Source organism: Apodemus sylvaticus, chromosome 19, assembly GCF_947179515.1.
Source record: "Apodemus sylvaticus chromosome 19, mApoSyl1.1, whole genome shotgun sequence".
Lineage (NCBI taxonomy): Eukaryota > Metazoa > Chordata > Mammalia > Rodentia > Muridae > Apodemus > Apodemus sylvaticus.
In genome coordinates, this window is record NC_067490.1 from 34,459,508 (window position 1) to 34,484,614 (window position 25,107).

A 25,107-nucleotide genomic window follows, 5' to 3' on the forward strand; every position below is an offset into this window, starting at 1 on the left:
AGGAACACTCCTCCACTGCTGGTGGGATTACAAGCTGCTACAACCACTCTGAAGATCAGTCTGGTGGTTACTCAGAAAACTGGGCATGAAACTTTCGGAGGACCTGGTTATACCACTCCTGGGCATATACCCAGAGGATTCCCCAGCATGCAATAAGGACACATGCTCCACTAGGTTCATAACAGCCTTATTTATAATAGCCAGAAGCTGGAAAGAAACCAGATGTCCCTCAATGGAGGAATGGATACAGAAAATGTGATATATCTACACAATGGAATACTACTCAACAATTAAAAACAATGAATTCATGAAATTCTTAGGCAAATGGTTGGAACTGGAAAATACCATTCACAAAAGAAAACACATGGAATGCAGTCACTGATAAGTGGATATTAGCCCAGAAGCTTGGAATACCCAAGACACAATTCACATATCAAATGATTCCCAAGAAGAAGGAAGAAGAGGGCTCTGATCCTGGAACAGCTTGATGCAGGGGATTAAGAGGACTGAGAAGTGGGAAGGGTTGATTGGGGAAGAGGGGCTTATGGGACTTATGGGGAGGGGGGAACTGGGAAAGGGGAAATCATTTGGAATGTAAACAAAGAATATAGAAAATAAAAAAGATGAAAAAATAGAATTACTTAATTTCTTAAGACTAAAATTCAAGTGGAATTATATGTTCTTCTACCATGAACTAATCATTTTTCTCTGAGAATCTATAGGTATCTCTTAAATTTGACATCTATGAACAATATACACAGAACCACCCATCTGGTTTTTTGTTTCTATGCCTGTCTCTCTCTGTTTCTCTTTCTCTCACTCTTTCTCTCTCTTTCTCTCCCCCATCTCTCTCTCTCTCTCTGATAGATATGGGAATAACAATGTATGTAAAAAAGGACATTTACTGCAGAATTAGCCTATGCATATAATGGTCCCTCTTTTTAATGTGTACATGTGATTATTGCTTGATATCATAGCTCCTGGATTGCACTACAAGTCCGAAAGCTGTTTAGAATGCTCTGCCTGTCTCTGCATGCCCTGACTTGCCCAACAGTTCATTATTTGGTGTAAGATACAACTTTAATATTTCTTCCCTCTCATCTTAGCTTAGGGTGGCTGAATCACATTGGCTCTTCTTCATTCCTTTGCAGAAAAGGAAACCCATACATGATTAAGTTCAAGACATCCCTCTCCATCCTTATTACAAAGCAACATGCCTTAGTTGCCACCAAGAAAGCAAATATAGGGCAGACACTCTATGTATTCCAAAGTGGAATGAAAATAATGTCAAATAGCTTTGAAAGAGGCCTGCATGGTTAGAATACAAGGAACTCTGTAACAGCCTCTGTATGGGTTTTACTTTTTAAGAGTCCGTATTGAGAACACATTTTGCAGGGGAAATAATTGGGTCCTGATGCTGAAGGATTGTACCATTTTATTAACTCCTCACAATTATTCTTATGAAATGAAACAGCTTATTTTTCTAATGGGGAAACTAATACTAGGAGAAATAACTTCTGCTCAAGGCTGTTGTAGTAGTAACAATTTATGAAGTTCTCTGTGTGTTTTGAAACAGAATCTCCTCCTGTTGCTCTGCTAATCTCAAACTCTATACTTCTTTTCCTTCTACTTCTGAAGTACTGGGTTTACATCCACCTGTCATCATGTCCAGTAACACACCAGAGACTCTTACCCAGAGATCTTTGCTCTAGTGCAGAGAGGTCTGTGACCTGGATTATTGTCACTGCCCTCAAACTAACATTTATCATTTACTTAAACATTAATGTAAGCCACATGTTGCAGCATTCTTAGCAGTATTTGAGATTTTTACCAGTATAAAGGTGATATGTTCATATCACAGAGCTCTTCAGTTATTGCTTCTTCTCATTACTGCTTTGAAATGGCAACCTTTATTAGATTTCTGTCTAGATGTCATGGTTCATCTATCATTATCACATTTGAAAATAGTTTGGCAAATGTAGTGGTACACACCTTTAACCCCAGCATTTGGGAGTTACTTATGTTGATACATTTACAGGTTCACTGTGAAACTTAGGCATCTCAGTATATGGGGTAGAGCCAGACGATACACTTTGGTGATAAGCACACTTCCTGTATCCTCTCAGGGGACAACTAGATGTTTATTTATTGTCTGCTATATGTAATCTAAATGCAAGCTTTTCTTTGATTCCACCTATAATACCTCTGACCTGACTGTTTTCCCTCACAACTTGTTCTGCTGTGATGAGTTTGAGATATATTTATAGTATGGAGTTTATAGTAGACTCACGTAGAAGGAACTTTGACCTCTCTCTGCCATTTTAGGAATGCTTTACAATTTATCCCCATTTTTTTTTTTTATTCCTTCCACAGTATTCAGTAAATAGAAAACTTTAATGTGGTAGAAAATGGATGTTTGATCACTAAGCCTATTTTCTTTTCTTATTACATAAGTGGATTGACTACATTTCTCATCTTCTGTGTGGCTATGGGAACGAGTTCTGACCAATAGAATTGGGAAGAGATTATAGACACTTATGGGTTGCACAACTATATATGTCACCTGTCTATCTTACAAGAGACTGAAGGCCTGCACTGAAGGCCTAGCTCAGATGTCAATAAACTTCTTATACCTACAAAATAGTTTTCATTTTATTATTTTGAGCATATGGATATTTTGTCTATGTATTTATGAACCACATGGATGCAGTGTCCCTGGAAGTGAGAAGACAGTATTAAATTCCCTAGGACAGGGGTTACAGGAGGTTAAGAGATGCCACGTGGATGCTGTGGATTATTAAAATGGGTCCTCTGGAGGATCAGTCAGTGCTCTTAAACACTGAGGGATTTTCGAGCCCCTCGCTGGGAAATAAAATCAACATGGCTCTTGCACACAGAGTAATAGGATGGTATATAAAGAGGCCAGACCTCTGTCTCTGTAGGACTTTATTTATAAGAGCAGGTGTGTGGCTCAAAAGCCATGATGTTTGATCCTTGCACTAGAGGATGAGTTATGATAAAGGAAACCTGAGCAGCTCACGGGCTGCATGGGAAAAGCCAATGCTTAAAGCCAAGACACTCAACTCATCCCACAAGAACCGAGTCTCAGAACAGGCTGTGCTGGGGACTGCCAGGCACGGAAAAGCAAGTGACAACGTCCACTCTATCACTTTGATGATCCATGTGCATTGCCTTTGGCCTTGGATATAATTTTTTTTTCCATTTTGTATTCACCTGACATGGTCTTATAGTACCCAGAAGAAGCATAATTAAAAGCAAAATCTTAATGTTTAAATCTCACGTTCTTAGTTTACCTTTGGTCATGATGAGCTTAAAATCCTTTTACTTTCTGTCCTCTCTTTTTCGTCCTTTTTGTTTTACAAAAACAAATAGAACGGAATGCTTATGAGGGTATTTTTATAAATATGATTCGAAGAGTTATCCTCATGCTTAGCAGTTGTCATGGGAAGAGGCCACTTGCCTTGGCTTTTTAAAGTAAAAGCACATTATCGAAATTATTCCCTGCCACAGAGGATCAACAAGAGCTGTACGGCTCAGGATTCTTACTGATATCTAATGAAAAATTCCACTCTTAATGAAAAGGTCCCATTACTGCAAACTATCTGGCATGGGTTCTCAGCTGCCAAGAACATTTGAAATTGCTGGTCTGTTTACGTTTCTGAGGTTTAAAATCTCATCTTTTGCATTAATCTTCCTGTGATTTTTAGCGCTCCTGTCTGCTGTGTAACAGGAAGGCAAGTGACAAAGCAGTGTCTGCACATAGCAGGCACAGGGTAAATATTTGTGGGATGAAGTTGTGTCAAGTTTAAAGCATGATAATATGCTATTTACATGAATCATGTTCAGTGTTATTAAATTTTGCATGCCAAATCTCTTACAATGACAATAAAACAGAATGGGAAGCTGACATATGGGTTGTAACACTAGTAGCAGGAGAGAGGGTCAACTGTCACAGAGCTCTGTCCATGACCTTGAGGGATCTAACCTTGGCTATGAGCATAGGCTGTTATTGAGAACACTTTCTGATTGCTTTATAACTCCTGGAGACCATAGAATACGTTATCTCATATAAGGATTAGATAAAAATATTCTGAACGCTTTTTAATGAGAACAGAAGAAATTCTACAACATGGACCCTAATCACATTACACGGAACACTTGAAGTCACTTTCTTGGATACATCATCTTAAAAAGCTATTTTTTGTCTGTTTACTAGTGAATATTTGGATGGTAAACACATTTAGTGCACAAGTAAAGATTTGTGGAGACCTTGTAATTCTAGGGTACTGCTCTTCAAACAGGGTCACTTGTCACTTCCTGATGTTCCCTGTGAAGAGCCATTAACCTGATGACCTAAGTGGAGTGCTCGAGGGGAACTAGACATTTATGGTATTAATTTTTCTCTATTGATTTCTAGGGTATGTTATCGAAACCGGGAAGTTAGTACCTTCTTAGGAAATTCCTCTAAATGCTAATTCCTCTCAATGCAGATTCCTCTAAATGCGGATTCCTCTACATATTGCAGGTCCAGGGCAATATTAATAAAACTTGACTGATTAAAGACAACTATGGAGCTTCTTTCCTAGTTTAAATATCAGGCAGAAGTATTCCCCACATTCAGTCTTGACCACTGTTTTGCTGAAGATTTTTCTGCACACAATAGCATATCATTTTATTTTAATAACCTTCAAATTCTTTGTTACTGGTTTATTCCTGAAAATATATTTAAGAAAGGAATCAAAGAATTCCATTAAAAATGACTGATGCAATATGTCTATAATTTTATGTCCAAGAACCCAGGTTTGGTTTTTAAAACGTGAGCTAAGTTAGCAAGAACTCATAACAAATTGTTAAGAGCCATATCTAGTTATACAATTTTAAAACCCATAGTAAAAGTTAATAGAATGAGGCAGGGATTACTGAGCCTGAGTTATACATTTAATGGGAGAAGACTATGGTCTCTGGTCACTGCTGAACAGTAATGTCTTGCAATTTAAACTTCTGAAAAACTGCATATAGCAAATCTCATCTTGAAGTCTAGAGAGAATAAGAATCTACTCTAAAGATTTAATGCAAGACACACTTTTCATATAAACTCTGATTCTTTGTCACTTCTTAATGTTGAACTGAACTGTTCTAATCCATACTTAATCCTAACAGTGGACACTGCAGACATCTTTAACTCCATTCTATTGTTTCTCCACACAAATTATTGATTCCTTTATTAAAAGTACATATTATCAGGACTCTGGAAACAGCTTCATAAAATCAGTTGAGAAGTTCTACTATGGGAGTGAAAGGTGTTAGAGGTGGAATGTGTGCCTTCCTGGTCCAGACATGGTTTCATCATACCCCAGCTAACCTTACCTGAAGATCACGGTATTCTGTTTGTCTCTTGTGACTATTACTAGTTCCCCTGTGGTAGCCAGAACAATATGCCCCCCAACTCCAGAAATCCATGAGTATGTTACTTAGCATGACAAAAGGGGTTCTGCAGATGGCATTAAATTAAGGATTTTGTGACAGAGAGATTATCTTGGGTTAATGGATAAATTTACTATAATCCAAAGGTCTCTAATAAACAAACAAACAAACAAACAAACAAACTATCTATCTATCTATCTATCTATCTATCTATCTATCTATCTATCTATCTAACTAACTAACTAACTAACTAACGGTCAGATTTGAAGATACTATATCCTGACTTGGAAGCTAAGGAAGGGACCAGAAGACAGGGAGACCACAGGCAGTCTTTAGAAGCTGGAGAGGAAATGGGACTTTTCACCAGAGGCCCCCCCCCCCCGCCCCCCAAGAAGCAACATAGATACCCAAATGTGATTGTATTTCAGTGAGCCTGTTGACTTTCAGGACTAGAAGATGTTAAACTCTTGGTAAGCCATTGGGTTTGTATCAGTTATTAAACAGCAATTTTCAATTTGTAAAGTATTCTGTTTACATAACACATACAGAGTCTGTAATATGAAGCTCTGACTTTGAGAAGTCAAAACTATCAAATTGAAAAGTTTCTATGTCAGTCTTTTCCTGGGTCTGCTTCTAAGGGCTTCTGCGGCTGAGTAAGGCTCTTTTCCTAGCCTTTCCATGACTTGCTACAGATTTACTATTCTGGATTCAAAAATGCTGTTGGGAAAATAAAGAAGAGAAGCACAGGGCCACTTTCCAAAGTCATAAATGCAGAGATTGCATGAGCCCCATTCCATCCAGATAGTCTCATTTAAAATCAAGACACTTGCTTTCCAGAGCGAAAGGCTTTACTGTCCAGTCAGCACCAAGACAGAGATGCTGCTGCAGGCTAATGGGCAGGAGAAAGAATGATTTTTTTCCTGAGGATATAAAATAAGAAAAAGCGAATAATGAATGCTGGGCAGGAGAGCTTCATTTAGCCATTTAGTTCTGCATGGGTAAGCAACATCTGTAAGGAAATTGCCTTTCCTCTCAACTTACAGACATTTATGACCATACCGGAAGGTGGTATAAACACATCATGATGGACTGAGAGGATAAAGTTTTAACTGCAGGCTGTAGTAAAACCTAATGAGATCTCAGAGGTCATTGGTATAATCCCCAGCACTGACGCATTAGGCCTTCTACACTCCTTCTCTTATATGTATGTCCTGATTCTACCATTGATGGAAACTGATTCCTAGGACAGTCAGTTCCCCATTTGCAAGCATTTCTTTCTGACAGTGTTCCCTTTAGCAGTAATCATTTTATTGGTACCACTTGGCCTTAGCTCTATTTTCTTGTGGCCACATGTAGTAAGTCTGAACCTGGGGCTTAATGACAGGTAAACAGTGGAAGGCACTGACAGGTTTTGAAGCATCAGATGCATAGAACGCCTGGATCAGTGAGACTAGAGACTCTACCAGGATTCTGAAAACTCTTCCCAAGGAAGCCATAGTTAAGAACTACTGGCTTGTACCCACATTTTTTTAATAATTAAATTTTTAATATTTGCTTTATATACTGATCACAACCCTCACCCCTTCTTCCAGTCTCATCCTTAAAAATCTCTCCTCCCATTGCCTCCTTCTCAGAGAAGGGGGACCCCCTTCCCCTTTGGTACTACCCCACCCTACAGGAGTAGACACATACTCTACCACTGAGGCCCAATCAGGCAGTCCAGGGAAGGGAAGGGGATCAATGCCAGGGAACAGAAATGGAGACAGCCCCTGCTACACTTCTAAGGGGACCCACATGAAGACCAAGCTTCACATCTGCTGCAAATATGTAGGGGGTCTAGGTCCAGTTCCTTCACGTTTTCTGGTTGGTGGTCCAGTCACTGTGAGGCCCCATGGGCCCTGGTTAGATGACTCTATAGGTCTTCTTGTTGTGTCTACTTTTTATTGTTACAAAATCCTCACCTGAATTAAACGTTCCTTTCCTTAGTTGTGGCTCTCAACTATTCCTTTAAAGCAGAAAGAATGAAGACATTTAAAGCTATTACTAGTAACCTTAGGGAAAGGGCCCATAGACAGAAAGTCTTCAAAGACTCCAAGACTCAAAGTAGTGGGATTACTTTATCCCTTCCACAATTAGATGAGCCTCTTTGCCAATAGACAAACCTAATGTCATCAAAAGTATATTTTAAAAATGTTTGTTATTCAAATGCTATTGGAAAGGTAACCACCAAAATGGAGAAATACGTGTAAAGTCATATATCTGACAAAGGTCTGGTATCCAGAATATTCCAGGAACTATTGCCATTCAGTAATGAGAACAGAAATAATACAAGATGTACATATGGCTCCTGCTACAGGGTTTTCTTGCCTTGTATGCATGAAAGAAGGCCTGGGTTCACCATCCAGCACAGGTCATGGTGACACACATATGCAGTCCTAGCATGTGAGAGGTAGAGACAGGAGGACAAAAAGTTTAAAATTATGTTCAACTACAAAGTAAATTGAAGGCCAGCCTGGGCTATGTGAAGACTTGCTTCAAAACAAATAAACAATAAATAAATAAATACTAAGTAAATGAATGAAATAAAAACAGGCAAGAGACTTAAACCTATTTTTCTTAACTACATATATAAGATATAAGCACTTTTTCTAATATGTCCATAGAACATACATATTAATACTTTATTGCTATAACTATTTTTAACGTTTACAAAATTCACTAACATTTTTGCTTCAATTCTGCTTTCAATTGCTTGGATTCAGAGAACACTAGACTCATGAGTAGTCAGTTATCCAGGCAACTCTTCCTAATAATGTCTAAGATTATGATTTTGAAGTTTTGGTAGATGGCCAGTGGGACTGCATTCTAGTAGCAGCTTGGTAGGCTGAGAACAGTTTTCCAAGAACACTATTGAGGGATTCTGGTAGCTGGAATGGATCTGTACTGTCTAAAACATGACCTTGGTCTTCACTGAGAAGAGTAGCTTTAGTCATTCTTCGCAAAGAGATGATCAAGAGATCCTTGTGGTTTAGGAACCAGTAGAACTGTTACATAATTCATAATTCGAGGATTAACTACAAGGTTAATTGATAAGAACTGAGCTCATGTTACAGAGTAGACAATGCTGGGGTGCTTAAGTATAGAGGAGAAAGTTGGCCACTCTGCTCTAGTGGTGAGACCATGGTCAAGTGGTCTCCTAGGCCCTAGAAAATAATTGGGGCTTTGAGGAAACTTGGCTCTCCCAACACTATTGCCAGGGAAAATCCCAAAGGAACATGATTTTACCCATATGAGGACTTGGGTGAGCTCAGAATATAAAAATTGCAGGATTCAGATAAAATGAGCTACAAGAATAAACATTGCCCAGCCTTGGGAAATTTCTTTTAGCTGTCATTTTGACCCTGCATTGGGCAAAAGGCTCAATGCAAAGTAGAAGCACACAGACAACTAAGGGAATGTTAGTCAAAGAATAGGAACTTTCACTTATGATACGAGTAGGCTCTGGACACAAGGGCCCACCAAGATGACTGTAAGTAATGGTAGAGTTTTCTTGAAATTTGAAGAAGGTAGAATCTTAATGAGATAGATAGATAGATAGATAGATAGATAGATAGATAGATAGATAGATAGAGAGCTGGCAATGGATATGTTAATGAGTGTGGTAAGCCTTTCACAAAATATGTGTATTAAAATCATGTTCCTCTTCTGGTTTGAACCTGCACCGAAAGCAGACCTGGGTGCTGGCTCTGCACCCACTCCTACAACACCCAGAAGAAGCCCTACTTCCAGGTACTCTCAAACACCCAGGATCACAGGTGAGGCTACAATATCTGCCCAACCACCCAGAGTAACTGGGACCCCCCCACCCCCAGGATCCAGGGTCACAGTAATCCCACCCAGCCAGTGGTACAGGTTCCTTCCACTTTGAACCAACAACCAGAAGCAGACCTGGGACTCTGGCTCCTACAACATCCAGAGAGAGCCTGACTTCCAGGTGGTCTGAAACACCTAGGATCACAGGAGCACAGAGGAAGCTTGAATCCCAGGAGAATGGACACACACAGGATCACTGGAGCTCTGACACACTCAAGATCATTGTTGAGGCTATAACATCTTTCCCAACACTTGTCATAACTGGCACCCCCCCCCCAAATAACTGGGAACCCCACAGGAACCAGGGAATCATGAATTCCCCAACCAGCCAAAGGCACGGGTTCCTTCCGACTTGTATCTGTCTCCTGTGTAGACCCAGGGCTCTGCCTCCCCACACACTTCTGCAACACCCACAGAAAGTTTGAAGCCCAGGAACTCTAACACAACAGGATCTCAGGAGCTTGGTCACACCAGGATTTCAGGATCCAAGAGGAAGCTTGGTGCCTAAGAGCTCTGATATATCTAGGATCTCAGGATCATAGGATCCCAGAATCACAGGATGTCAGAGACATCTGGACTCTGAGGAGTTCTGATACAACCAGGATCACAGGAAGGACAGGTTCCAGTTAGAGACAGCAAGCAGTTAGCACTAGAGATAACCAGATGGTGAGAGACAAGGGTAAGAACATAAGCAACAGACACCAATGCTACTTGACAACATCAGAACCCAGTTCTTCCACCATATCAAGCCTTGGATATCCTAACATACCTGAAAAGCAAGATTCAGACCTAAAATGCCATCTCATGAATATGATAGAGAAATTTAAGAACATAAATAACATACTTAAAGAAATATAGTAGAACACACGTAAACAGGTAGAAGCCCTTAAAGAGGAAACAAATAAATCTCTTAAATAACAGGAAAACACAAACACATGAAGGAATTGAACAAAACTGTCCAGGATATAAAAATGGAAATAGAAACATTAAAGAAAACACAAGGGGAGACAACCCTGGAAATCGAAAACCTAGGAAAGAGATCAGGAGTCACAAAAGCAAGAATACAAGAGATTGAAGAGAGAATCTCAGGTGTAAAGATAGCCCAGAAGACACTGACACAACAATCAAAGAATATAAAAAGAAAAAAAAGCAAAAAGCTCCAAGCTCAAAACATCCAAGAAATTCAGGACACAATGAGAACACCAAACCAAAATATAATAGGTATAGAAGAGAGTGAATATTCCGAACTCAAAGGGCTAACATCTTCAACAAAATCATGGAAGAAAACTTCCCTAACTTACAGAAAGTGATGTCCAGAAACATACAAGAAGCCTACAGATTGCCAAACAGAAGAGACCATAAAAATTCCTCCTGTCATATAATAATTAAAACACCAAATGCATAGAACAAAGAATATTGAAAACAGTGAGGGAAAAATGTCAAGTAACATATAAAGGGAGATCCATCAGAATTAAACCATACTTTTCAACAGAGACTATAAAAGCCAAAAGACCTTGGACTGATGTCATACAGATACTAAGAGAACAAAAATGCCAGCCCAGGCTATTATATCCAGCAAAACTCTCAATTACCATAGAGGGAGAAACCAAGATATTCCATGGAAAGAAAACAAATTAAACAATATCTTTCCATCAATCCAGCCATACAGAGGATAATAGAAGGAAAACTCCAACACAAGGAAGGAAACTACATCCAAGAAAAGGCAAAGTATCTTCTTTCAACAAACCCAAAATAAGAGAATGGCACAAGCATAATTCTATATCTAACAACAAAAATAACAAGAAGCAACAATCATTGGTTCTTAATATCTCTCAACATCAAGGGACTCAATTCCCCAATGAAAAGACATAGACTAGCAGGCTGGAAATGAAAACAGGACTCAGAATTTTGCTGGAAACACATCTCAGTGACAAAGACAGGTATTATGTCAAAGAAAAAGACTAGAAAAAATTTCCAGGCATATGGTCCCAAGAGACAAGCTGGAGTAGCAATTCTAGAATCCAATAAAATAGACTTTCAACCAAAATTAATCAAAAAAGATGGAGGGCAGTACATACTCATCAAAGGAAAAATCCACCAAGAGAAACCCTCAATTCTGAATATCTATGTGCCAAATGCAAGAGCACCCACATATATAAAAGAAACATTACTGAAGGTCAAAGTACACATTGAACCTCATACAATAATAGCAAAAGACTTTAAAACCTTACTCTAACCAATGAACAGATCATAGAAACAGAAACTAAACAGAGACACAGTGAAACTAACAGAAGTTATGAATCAAAGGGACTTGATAGATATCTACAGAACATTTCATCCTAAAAAAAAAAAAAAAAAAAAAAAACCAAAATACAAAACTTGTTCTCAGCACCTCACAGTATCTTCTGCAAACTTGACTCTATAATTGGACAAAAAACAAGCCTCAACAGATATAAGAAGATTGAAATAATCCCATGCATCCTATCTGATCACTATGGACTAAGTCTGTTCTTCAACAACAAAAACAACAGGAAGCCCACATACACATGGAAGCTGAACAACTATCTACTCAATGATAACTTGGTCAGGGAAGAAATAAAGAAATTAAAGACTTTTTATAATATAATGAATATGAATGTACAACATACCCTAACTTATGGGACAGAATGAAAGTAGTGTAAAGAGGAAACCCATAGCTCTGAGTGATTTCATAAAAAAAAAAAAATTGAGAAAGCATAGACTAGCAGCTTAACAGTACATTTGAAAGCTCTAGAAAAAAAAAAAGAAGCAAATAGACCCAAGAGGAGTAGACAACAGGAAATAATCAAACTCAGGACTGAAATCAACCAAGTAGAAACAAAAATAACTATAAAAAGAATCAACAAAACCAGGAGATGGTTCTCTGAGAAAATCAACAAGATCAATAAACACTTAGCCAGAATAACCAGGGGGCACAGAGACAGTATCCAAATTAACAAAATCAGAAATGAAAATGGAGACTTAACAACAGAAACTAAAGAAAATTTAAAAGCCATCAGATCCAATTACAAAAGTTTATACTCAATAAAACCAGAAAATCTAGATGAAATGGATGGTTTTCTATACAGATAACAAGTATCAAAGTTAAACCAGGATAAAATAAACCATCTAAATTGTCTCATAACCCCTAAGGGAATAGAAGCAGTGATTAAAAGTCTCCCCACCAAAAAATCCCAAGAATAAGATGGTTTTAGTGCAGAATTCTATCAGAATATCAAAGAAGACCTAATACCAATACTTCTCAAAGTAGTTCATAAAATAGAGACGGAACACTACTTAATACATTGTATAGAACCCCAATTACATTAATACCTAAGCCACATGAAGACTCAACAAAGAAAGAGAACTTCACACCAATTTCCATCACGAATATTGATGCAAAAATACTCAATAAAATTCTTGGAAACTGCATCCAAGAACACATCAGAAAAATAAGAAAGATCATTCACCATGATCAAGTAAGCTTCATTCAAAGATGAAGGGATATTTAAATATATGGAAATCTATCAACGTAAGCCACTATATAAACAAACTCACAATCACATAATAATATTATTAGATGGTGAAAAAACCTTTGACAAAATACAACACCCTTTCATGCTAAAAGTTTTTGAGAAAATAGGAATTCAAGATCCATATGTAAATATAATAAAAGCAATATACAGCAAGTCAATATCCAACATCAAACTAAATGGAAAGAAACTTGAAGCAATCCCACTAAAATCAGGGACAAGACAAGACTGCCCACGTATCTCTTCAACATAGTACTTGAAGGTCTAGCCTGAGCAATTAGGCAACATAAGGAGGTCAAAGGGACACAAATCGGAAAGGAGGAAGTCAAAATATTATTTGTGGATAATATGATAGTATACATAAGTGATCCCAGAAAAAAATCCATCAGATAACTCATACATATGATAAACAACTTCAGCACAGTGTCTGGATACAAAATTATCACAAACAAATCAGTAGTTTTCCTTTACTCAAAGGATAAACAGTCTGAGAAAGAAATTAGGAAAACAACACCCTTTACAGTAGTCACAAATAATATAAAATACCTTGGTGTGACTCTAACCAAGCAAGTGAAAGATCTATGTGAAAAGAACTTCAAGTCTCTGATGAAAAAAAATTGAAGAAGCCCTCTGAAGCTGGAAAGATCTCCCATGCTCACAGATTGGCAGGATTAACACAGTAAAAATGGCCATCTTACCTAAAACAATCTACAGATTCCATTCAATCCCCATCAAAATTCCAACTCATTTCTTCACAGAAATAGAAAGAGCAAATCTCAAATTTATCTGGAATAACAAAAAACCCAGGATATCAAAAACCATTGTCAACAATAATAGAACTTCTCAGGGAATAGCCATTCCTGACCTCAAGCTATAATACAGAGCAATAGTGATAAAAAAAAAAAACAAAAACAAACAAACAAAAAAACATGGTATTGATACAGAGACAGACCAGTAGATCAATGGAATAGAATTAAAGACCCAGAAATGAACCTACATTGTACTCAAAGGATAAACAGTCTGAGAAAGAAATTAGGGAAATGACACCCTTTACAATAGTCACAAATAATATAAAATACCTTGGTGTGACTCTAACCAAGCAAGTGAAAGATCTATGTGAAAAGAACTTCAAGTCTCTGATGAAAAAAATTGAAGAAGCCCTCTGAAGCTGGAAAGATCCACTTGATTTTTGACAAAGGAGCTAAAAACATCCAGTGGGAAAAAGACCATTGTAAAGAAATGGTGCTGGTTCAACTGGCATTCAACATGTAGAAGAATCCAAACTGACCCATTCTTATCTCCATGTACAAAGGTCAAATCCAAGTGGATCAAGGACCTCCACATAAAACTAGATACATTGAGTCTAATAGAAGAGAAAGTAGGGAAAAGACTCAAACACATGGGCACAAGAGAAAATTTCCTGAACAGAATACTAATGATTATTATGCTCTAAGATCAAGAATTGACAAATGGGACTTCATAAATTTGCAAAGTTTCTGTAAGGCAAAGGACACTGTCAATAGGACAAAACAGCAAACTACAGATTGGGAAAAGATCTTTTCCAACCCTACATCTGATAGAGAAAGAGGGCTAATATCCAAAATATACAAAGAACTCAAGAAGTTAGACTCCAGAGAACCAATAACCCTATTAAAAATGGGGTACAGAGTTAAACCGAGAACTTTTAACTTGGGAATCTCAAATGGCTAAGAAGCATTAAGTCTTTAGTCATCAGGGAAATGCAAATCAAAACAATCCCAAGATTTCACCTCACACCAGTCAGCATGACTAAGATCAAAGAGTCAGGTGACAGCAGGTCCTGGTTTGGATATGGAGAAAGGAGAACACTCCTCCATTGCTGGTGGGATTTTAAGTTGGTACAACCACTCTGGAAATCAGTGTGCTGGTTCCTCATAAAATTGGAATTAGTACTTTCTGAGGACCAAGCTATGCCACTCCTGGGCATATACCTAAAAGATGCTTTAAAATATAACAAGAACACATGCTCTACTACATGTTCATAGCAGCCTTATTTATAATAAACAGAATCTGGAAAGAACCCAGATGTCCCTCAACAGAGGAATGGATACAGGTAATATGGTACATTTACACAATGGAATACTACTCAACTATTAAAAACAATGATTTCATGAGATTTGCAGGCAAATGGATGGAACTTGAAAATATCACCCTAAGTGTTTTAACCCAGTCACAAAAGAACATACAAGGTATGCATTCACTAATAAGTGGATATTAGCCAAAAAGAAGCTTGGAATACCCACTATATAATTCACAGACCATATGAAACCCAAGAAGAAAGAAGATCACACATAAATGTCGATGCTATAATACTACTCAGTAGGGGGGAGAATATATTCTCTGGGAAGTAGAGGGAGAGAGAGATCTGGCAGGGAGAGAGAAGGGGGAGGAAAATGGTGGGCCAGTTCAGATATGGGAGTGTCAGGAATTTGAAAGTAGGTGTGTAGCAGTGAGGGAGGGGGAACTGGAGTAGTCACTAGAAAGTCCCAGATGCCAGCAACCCAAGCAGTTCCCAGGACCCAATAGGGAGGACATTAGTCAAAATACCCAATAAAGGGTAGATAGAACCTTCAGAGACCATATCCAGTGGATAGGCACAGCCCCCAGTTGAGGGATCAGGCCACCCACCTACCTCAAAAATATTAATCCAGAATTCCTCCTATCAAAAGGAAATACAAAGACTAAGAATGGAGCAGAGACTGAAGGAAAAGCCATGCAGAGACTTCTCCACTGGGAGATCCATCCCATCTGCAGAAACCAAACCCAGACACTATTGCTGATGCGAAGAAGTGCTTACTGACAGGAGCCCAGTAGAGCTGTCCCCTGAGAGTCTCTGCCAGATCCTGACCAATACACATGTGGATATACTCAGCCAAACATTGTATTGAGTGTGGATACCCCAATAGGCAAGTTAGGGCAGGACTGTAGAAGCTGATGGTATTTGCAACCTCATAGGAAGAAGAACAATATCAACCAACCAGACTACCTAAAGCTCCCAGGGACTAAACCACCCCCCAAAGTGTACAAAGGGGGTACCCATGGCTTCAGCTGGATATGTAGCAGAGGACTGTCTTATCTGGCATCACTGTGAGGGAAGACCCTTGGTCCTGTGGAGGCTTGATAACCCAAGATAGGGGAACACTAGGCCACTGAGGCAGGAGTGGGAGAGCAGGTGGGAGAGCACCATTATAGAGGCAGGGGGAAGGAGGAGAGGATTTGGTATTTGTGGAGGTGAAACTGGGAAGTGGAGTAACATTTGAAATGCAAATAAATAATAAATAAAATAAAATAATCATGTTCTATGCTTTAAAAATAAAATTAAATTGGTCAGTTGAATTTGGGGAAAAGTATAGTATAGCATCTCTCCTACTTGCTTACATAGTCTTCCATATCTGTTTCCAGTCTGCCCGCTCCCCCACCCCCATGGAACCTCAAAAGGCAGTCTGTGTTCTGGTTGAGCTAGGCTTAACTTTCAGGAGACCCCATAGATTAATTCTACAAGGGACAGACCTGTTGGCCATGCTCCCAGACACTAGGATTTTTTTTTAATATTTTTATTTTCTACATTTTTGTTTACATTCTAAATGATTTCCCCTTTTGCGGATCCCCCCTCCCCATATGTCCCATAAACCTTCTTCTCTCCATCTATTCTCCAATCACCTCCCTCCTTTTTCTCTGTCCTTATATTCCCCTCCAATGCTAGATCAATCATTTCCAGGATCAGGACCTTCTCCATACTTCTTCATGGGAGTCATTTGTTATGCGATTTGTGCCTTGGGTATTCAGGGCTTCTGGGCTAATTAATATCCACTGGAAGATTGCATTCCATGTGTATTCTTTTGTGACTGGGTTACCTCACTTAGGATGATATTTTCCATATCAAACCATTTGCCTAAAAATTTTGTGAATTCATTGTTTCTAATGGCTGAATAGTACTCCATTGTGTAAATATACCACATTTTCTGTATCCATTCCTCCTTTGAGGGGCCTCTGGGTTCTTTCCAGCTTCTGGCTATTATAAATAAGGCTGCTATGAACATAATGGAGCATGTGTCTTTATTGCATGCCGGGGAATCCTTTGGGTATATGCCCAGGAGAGGTATAGCAGGGTCCTCCGGAAGTGTCATGTCCAGTTTTCTGAGGAACCGCCAGACTGATTTCCAAAGTGGTTGTACCATCTTACATCCCCACCAGCAGTGGAGGAGTGTTCCTCTTTCTCCACAACCTCGCCAACACCTGCTGTCTCCTGAGTTTTTAATCTTAGCCATTCTGACTGGTATAAGGTGAAATCTCAGGGTTGTTTTGATTTGCATTTCCCTAATGACTAATGATGTTGAGCATTTCTTAAGGTGCCTCACAGCCATCCGAATTTCTTCAGGTGAAAATTCTTTGTTTAGGTTTGTACCCCATTTTTTAGTAGGGTTATTTGGTTCCCTGGGGTCTAACTTCTTGAGTTCTTTGCATATATTGGATATTAGCCCTCTATCAGATGTAGGGTAGGTGAATATCCTTTCCCAATTTGATGGTTGCCATTTTGTCCTTTTAAAAGTGTCCTTTGCCTTACAGAAACTTTGTAATTTTATGAGGTCCCATTTGTCAATTCTTGATCTTAGAGCATAAGCTATTGGTGATCTGTTCAGGAACTTTCCCCCCATGCCCATGTCCTCTAGGGTCTTCCCCAGTTTCTTTTCTATTAGTTTCAGTGTGTCTGGTTTTACATGGAGGTCCTTGATCCACTTGGAGTGAAGTTTAGTACATGGAGATAAGAATGGATCAATTTGCATTCTTCTGCATGCTGACCTCCAATTGAACCAGCACCATTTGTTGAAAAGGCTATCTTTTTTTCCACTGGATGTTTCAGCTCCTTTGTCGAAGATCAAGTGACCATAGGTGTGTGGGTTCATTTCTGGATCTTCAATTCTATTCCATTGGTCCACTTATCTGTCACTGTGCCAATACCATGCAGTTTTTAACACTATTGCTCTGTAGTATTGCTTGAAGTCAGGGATACTGATTCCCCCAGAATTTCTTTTGTTGTTGAGAATAGTTTTAGCTATCCTAGGCTTTTTGTTATTCCAGATGAATTTGAGAATTGCTTTTTCTAACTCTGTGAAGAACTGAGTTGGGATTTTGATGGGGATTGCATTGAATCTGTAGATTGCTTTTGGCAAGATGGCCATTTTAACTACATTAATCCTGCTGATCCACGAGCATGGCAGTTTTTCCATTTTCTGAGGTCTTCTTCGATTTCCTTCTTCAGAGACCTGAAGTTCTTGTCATATAGATCTTTCACTTGTTTGGTTAGAGTCACACCAAGATACTTTATATTGTTTGTGGCTATCGTGAAGGGTGTCATTTCCCTAACTTCTTTCTCAGCCTGCTTATCCTTTGAGTATAGGAAGGCAACTGATTTGCTTGAGTTGATTTTATAACCAGCCACTTTGCTGAAGCTGTTTATCAGCTTTAAGAGTTCTCTGGTGGAGGTTTTCCGGTCACTTAAGTAGACTACCATGTCATCTGCAAATAGTGATAATTTGACTTCTTCCTTTCCAATTTGTATCCCCTTGACCTCCTTATGTTGTCTAATTTCTCTAGCTAGAACTTCAAGTACTATATTGAAAAGATATGGAGAGAGAGGACAGCCTTGTCTAGTCCCTGATTTTAGTGGGATTGCTTCAAGTTCTCTCTGTTTAGTTTGATGTTGGCTACCGGTTTGCTGTATAGATATGGGCCTTGAATTCCTGTTCTTTCCAAGACTTTTAGCATGAAAGAATGCTGGATTTTGTCAAATGCGTTTTCTGCATCTAATGAGATGATCATATGGTTTTTTCTTTGAGTTTGTTTATGTAGTGGATAGCATTGATGGATTTCCTTATATTGAACCATCCCTGCATCCCTGGGATGAAGCCTACTTGATCATGATGGATGATCGTTTTGATGTGTTCTTGGATTCGGTTGGCAAGAACTTTATTAAGTATTTTTGCATCAATATTCATAAGAGAAATTGGCCTGAAGTTCTCTTTCTTTGTTGGATCTTTGTGTGGTTTTGGTATCAGCGTAATTGTGGCTTCATAGAATGGAGTTGGGTAGAGTTCCTTCTGTTTTTATTTTGTGGAATAGTTTGAAGAGTATTGGTGTTAGGTCTTCTATGAAGGTCTGATAGAATTCTGCACTGAAGTCATCTGGTCCCGTGCTTATTTTGGTTGGGAGACTTTCTATGACCCTTTTTATTTCTTCAGGTGTTATGGGTCTGTTTAGTTGATCTATTTGATCCTGATTTAGTTTTGGTGTCGGATATCTGTCTAGTAAACTGTCCATTTCCTCCAGATTCTCCAGTTGTGTTGAGTATAGGCTTTTGTAGTAGGATCTAATGCTTTTTTGAATTTCCTTAGTTTCTGTTGTTATATCTCCCTTTTCATTTCTAAGTTTGTTAATCTGGATACTGTCTCTGTGCCCTTTGGTTAGTCTGGCTAAGGGTTTATCTATCTTGTTGATTTTCTCAAAGAACCAGCTCCTGGTTTTGTTGATTCTTTGTATGGTTCTCTTTGTTTCTACTTGATTGATTTTGGCGCTGAGTTTAATGATTTCCTGTCTTCTACTCCTCCTGGGTGAAATAGCTTCTTTTTGTTCCAGGACTTTCAGGTGTGTCATTAAACTAGTAGTGTATGCTCTCTCCATTTTCTTTTTGGAGGCACTCAGGTCTATGAGTTTTCCTCTTAGCACTGCTTTCATTGTGTCCCATAGATTTGGGTATGTTGTGTCTTCATTATCATTAAGTTCTAAAAAGTCCTTAATTTCTTTCTTTATTTCTTCCTTGACCAAGGTATCATTGAGTAGAATATTGTTCAGTTTCCACGTGTATGTGAGTTTTCTGTTGTTTTTGTTGCTATTGAAGAACACTTTTCTCCATAGTGATTCGATAGGAGGCATGGGATTAGTTCAATCTTCTTATATTTGTTGAGGTCCGTTTTGTGACCAATTATATGGTCGATTTTGGAGAAGGTACCATGAGGAGCTGAGAAAAAGGTATATTGTTTTGCTTTAGGATAGAATGTTTTATATATATATATATATATATATATATATATATATATATATATATATCTGTTAAATCTAATTCGTTCAAAGCTTCAATTAGTTTCATTGTGTCCCTGTTCAGTTTCTGTTTTCCTGATAGGTCCATTGAGGAAAGTACAGTGTTGAAGTCACCCACAATTATTGTGTTAGGTGCAATGTGTGCTTTGAGCTTTAATAAAGTTTCTTTTATGAATGACGGTGCCCTTGCATTTGGAGCATAGATATTCAGGATTGAGAGTTCTTCTTGTTGTATTTTTCCTTTGACCGGCAAGAAGTATCCCTCAGAGTCCCTTTTCATGACTTTGGGTTGAAAGTAAATTTTATCTGATATTAGAATGGCTACTCCAGCTTGTTTCCTGAGACCATTTGCTTGTAAAATTGTCTTCCAGCCTTTTACTCTAAGGTAGTGTTTGTCTTTGACCCTTAGGTGTGTTTCCTGTATGCAGCAAAATGTAGGGTCCTGTTTATATATCCAGTCCGTTAGTCTATGTCTTTTTATTGGGGCATTGAGTCCATTGATGTTAAGAGATATTAAGGAATAGTGATTGTTACTTCCTGTCATTTTTGATGTTATTTTTTAAATTTGATTGGTTAACTTCTTTTTGGTTTGATGAGAGAAGGTTACTATCTTGCTTTTTCCAGGGTGAAGTTTCCCTCCTTGTATTGGTGTTTTCCTCCTATTATCCTTTGTAGGGCTGTGTTTGTGGAAAGATATTGGGTAAACTTGGTTTTGTCATGGAATATCTTAGTTTCTCCATCTATGGTGATTGAGAGTTTTGCTGAGTATAGTAGTTTTGGCTGGCATTTGTGTTCTCTTAGAGTCTGCGTGAGATCTGCCCAGGATCTTCTAGCCTTCATAGTCTCATGTGAAAAGTCTGCTGTGATTCTGATATGTCTTCCTTTATATGTTACTTAGCCTTTTTCTCTTATTGCCTTTAATATTCTTTCTTTGTTTAGTACTTTTGGTATTTTGATTACTATGCGACAGGAAGTATTTCTGTTCTGGTCCAGTCTGTTTGGAGTTCTGTAGGCTTCTTGTATATTCATGGGCATCTCATGGGTTAGGGAAGTTTTCTTCCATAATTTACTGAAGATATTTGCTGGTCCTTTAAGTTGTAAATCTTCACTCTCATCTATGCCTATAATCCTTAGGTTTGGTCTTCTCATTGTGTCCTGGATTTCCTGGATGTTTTGGGTTACAAGCTTTTTTTGCATTTTGCATTTTCTTTAACTGTTGAGTCCATGGTTTCTATGGTATCTTTGGCATCTGAGATTCTTTCTTCTATCTCTTGTATTCTGTTGTTGATATTTGCATCTATGGTCCCTGATTTCTTCCCAAGGTTTTCTATCTCCAAAGTTGTCTCCCTTTGCGCTTTCTTAGTTGTTTCTACTTCTGTTTTTAGATCCTGGAAGTTTTTGCTCAGTTCCGTCATTTGCTTGTTTGTGTTTTCCTCTAATTTTTTAAGAGATTTTTGTGTTTCCTCTTTCATGACCTTAGCCTGTTGACCAAAGTTCTCCTGTATTTCTTTAAGTGATTTTTGTGTTTCCTCCTTATTGGCTTTTGTATTCTCCTGAATTTCTTTCAATGATTTTTGTGTTTCCCTTGCAAGGGCTTCTAACTTTTGATTCATTTTCTCCTGAATTTCTTTAAGTATGTCCTTCATGTGTTCCTGTACCAGCATCATGACCAGTGATTTTAAATCCAAATCTTGTTTTACTGGTGTGATGGGGTATCCAGGACATGCTGTTAAAGGAGAATCGGGTTCAGATGTTGCCATATTGCCTTGATTTCTGTTAGTGACGTTCCTGCGTTTGCCTTTTGCCATCTAGTTCTCACTGGTGTTAGTTAGTCTTGTCAAAGCTGGACTCACCAGTGCAAGCTGCCCCTTCCCAGGTGGCCTCTGGTGCACAGCTGACCTCCTGCACTGCCTGGAGACAGGGTGCTGTGGCCCAGGCTGTGCAGATCCAGAAGCAGACACCTGAAGGCTCCCACAGGGGCCTGCTGGACTCACCAGCGCACACTGACTTTTCCCAGCCGGCCTTCCGGATGCCCCTCTTGCCTCTTGCAGCACCTGGAGATGTGGTGTTGCAGCCCAGGCTGTTCTGGATCTGGAATCAGAGAGATCTGAGGGCTCCCACCAGCGGCCTCAGGACTGGAACTCAAGCTCTGCGCTGGAGCAAGCTGTGTGCTCCCAGTCTGCCTCCTGGTGCACACCAGGTCTCCTGCACCTTCTGGAGACCGAGTGCTGTGGCTCAGGCTGTTCAGATCCCGAAGCAGACACCTGAAGGCTCCCGCAGGGGCCCGCTGGACTCGACACTAGGATTTTTCACAAGAGGCTCTCAACTCCATAATCCCATGGCCATCAGTTATATAGAGCAACACCCCAAGCCCCTGGTATTCTGCCTGGACTCCTCCTCCACAGTCATCTGGTATCCTCCTCATGGTTACCTGGCAACAGCCATGTAAGCCTGGCCCAGTATAAAAGGGGATGCTTGGCCTCTCCTCCCTTCTCTTACTCTCTTCTCTCTCTTGATCCCTTCCTCCCCCTCTCCACATTCCCTTCCTCCCTCTCTCAGCATGACCATGTAGCCATGGCCGGCCTCTACTTTCTACCTCTCTCTACTTCTCTACAACAAATGCTCAAAAACCATGGACTGCCTCTTCTCATTGGGACCCATCATGCTGGAACAATGGGGCAGGTCTTCCCCTAAAGAGCCTCTCATAGTCTCCTGCTGGAAGGCCTCCCAGTGTTCCCAGCCATGGCTACCACCAACCTAAGCCATCCAACCAAGCTAAGACACTCTCGTCCCCATGGGACCCAGCTGGAGCTCTCCCCTGACTCCTGCCCCTTTTCTCTCAGCCCTAGGCCAGAGCCTGGTCCCTGGGGCCCCAACCTGGTTCTCAGCTCTTCCAAGATATCCAGCGGTGTCCCGTGTGTCCACGACTGAGAACCTTAAGACTGTGCCTTCCCCACCCCTGCTGACTGGCATCTTGTGGCTTTTAATAGCCAGATATCCACCCAGCGGTGAGGGGGTGTGCAGTCTAACTCACTGGGTCTGCCTGCCCAGTGTCCTGAACTCTGGCAGGGCATGGGACCCCCCCACCACCATTAACCCACACTCTCCCATCTACTGGCTGGGCCTGTGTTCCCCTCTCTCTGTTCTGTTCTTCCTGCAAGAATTCTGATCGTTCACTTGGGCTTTGCCTCTCCTCATGTCAAGTACCTACACTTCTCAGCTTATCATTTCTCCAAGTGCCCACTTGCCCAAACCCAAGGCCAGCTTCATGTGGTTGAAGGAGTTCCATTTGCTAACATACCCCAACACCCAGTACTGGTAATACTGACTGAGGCCCTTCACTGACAGGGCATAGGTTCTTCATTTGCTTCCCTTTCTTCTTCTAGATGTCCTACTTTGGACAATAGATGCTTGGACATTCTGCACATGAGTATACTACGTTTTTATTCCCCCACTGATCTTTACCTCATACAGTTACTGAAAGAAGACAAAGTGGCTCTCTTCTCATATGCCAACCCTGTTTGTTAATGAACGCAGCAAGTGTGGTGTTAGGAGGAATAACAGTGGACCTTAGCACACCATATTCAATTAGTCATGCCTGCCTCTGTGAAGATACATGTAGAGTCTTTGTTGTATTTTTGAATGAGAAATTCCCCCTTCCCCCCACCACCCAGGCATATGTATTTGAGGATTGGATCTACAGATGGTGCTGTTTGGGTTGGTTATGTAACCACTGGGATGTGAAGAAATTGCCTTGCTGAAGAAAGTATATTATGGAGGAGAGCTTTGAGGGTTTACTAGATTGGCTCCTGTTTCATTCTGTGTTGTCTGTGTGCCCTAGAATGTGATCGTTGCACTTCCTGAATGCCAGGGCAGCCCTCCCTCAAATGAATGGACTGGGTTTGCCCTCTGAACTGTGAGCTAAAATAAACCATTTTTCCATGAAGTCATTTTTTGTCAGTGTGTTTTATGACAACAGGAGAGTAACCTGTGCAGTCTTGGCCTTTGAAGGGACAGCAATCTTTAGAGGGATCATCTCGTCTTTCTTCCAGGGCTGATATATTGAGTGCAACTGCTTGGCATAGTCGTTTCTTTTTTCTACCAAGCCACAGTAATTTAGTTAAGAAACTTCCTTGAGGAAACACAATGGCCTTTCCCATTCATGTTTGCTATAGAACATCTGCAAGTCAGAACTTCTGGGATTATGTCACTTCCGCAAAGAGAACATAATCTACTAAGTGCTTTGGTAAAATATGTTTTGTAGCTGCAGTTCAGGAATCGGATATAACTTTCTAATCTCAGATTGGAAAGCATCTTCTCAATTGAACTGTCCCCCACTATTAAAGAACTTATCTTCCCAGAGCTTTTGCTGATCTATTGTTGGCAATGGTCCGTAATCACTGGTCTCTCAGGACAAAATGCTGCCTTTATTTTGAGTTGAAATATGGATATGTAAACCGTGCATATCCACCTAGAGCTGAATTCCCATTCACCACATAAAGTCAAGACCCTCCCGACACTAAATCCCATAACACCTCCACCAGTACTTGATAGTCCCAAACTGCTGTTGTTACAGAGAAACCCTGATTCAACGTACCTTGTAGTGGAAGAGAAACAGTCCACAGAACAGGCTGTACAGATCTGCTGTGAGCAGAGAAAGGTTGACGGAGGTGGCACTCGTTTTCTTTATGACGACTGGCATAAAGCTGTAGAGACCGAACATGCAGGCACTAAAGCCAACATAGAGCAGCCCTGGGGGGGTAAGGAGAAGGCAGTGTCAGGGCCTTGGGGAAGCATCTTCAGCATCTGAGCTTTGAGGATAAGGGGAAGGGGTGCATCACCCAAGACTCACGAAAGGTACTTTCTTTTCTTTTACTGTGTGAAACAGTGTTTAATACTGGCTGGTACATAGATAAAACATAAGTGAGAACTTAAAACCTGTGCTTGGAAAAGGTACATTCTGCTCCTTCCCATGTATCTGAGAAAGAATACTTCTTGTTAACTCTGTCTCTGTGTCTCTGTCTCTCTCTCTCTTCCTTCTCCCTGCTTCTTCTCTGTGTGTGTGTGGGAGAGCACACACAGGCACACACCTGTGGCAACCAAA

General features: G+C 39.8%; 1 protein-coding gene across 1 annotated transcript in view; it reads right to left on the minus strand.

Annotated features, from left to right (window-relative positions):
• Nucleotides 1-25,107, minus strand: part of Slc35f1 (solute carrier family 35 member F1) — a 454,331-nt gene that overhangs the window by 10,538 nt on the left and 418,686 nt on the right. The window contains exon 7 of the mRNA XM_052163630.1: nucleotides 24,601-24,755. Within this exon, the coding sequence (XP_052019590.1) occupies nucleotides 24,601-24,755 (155 nt within the window). The remainder of the gene's footprint in view (nucleotides 1-24,600; nucleotides 24,756-25,107) is intronic.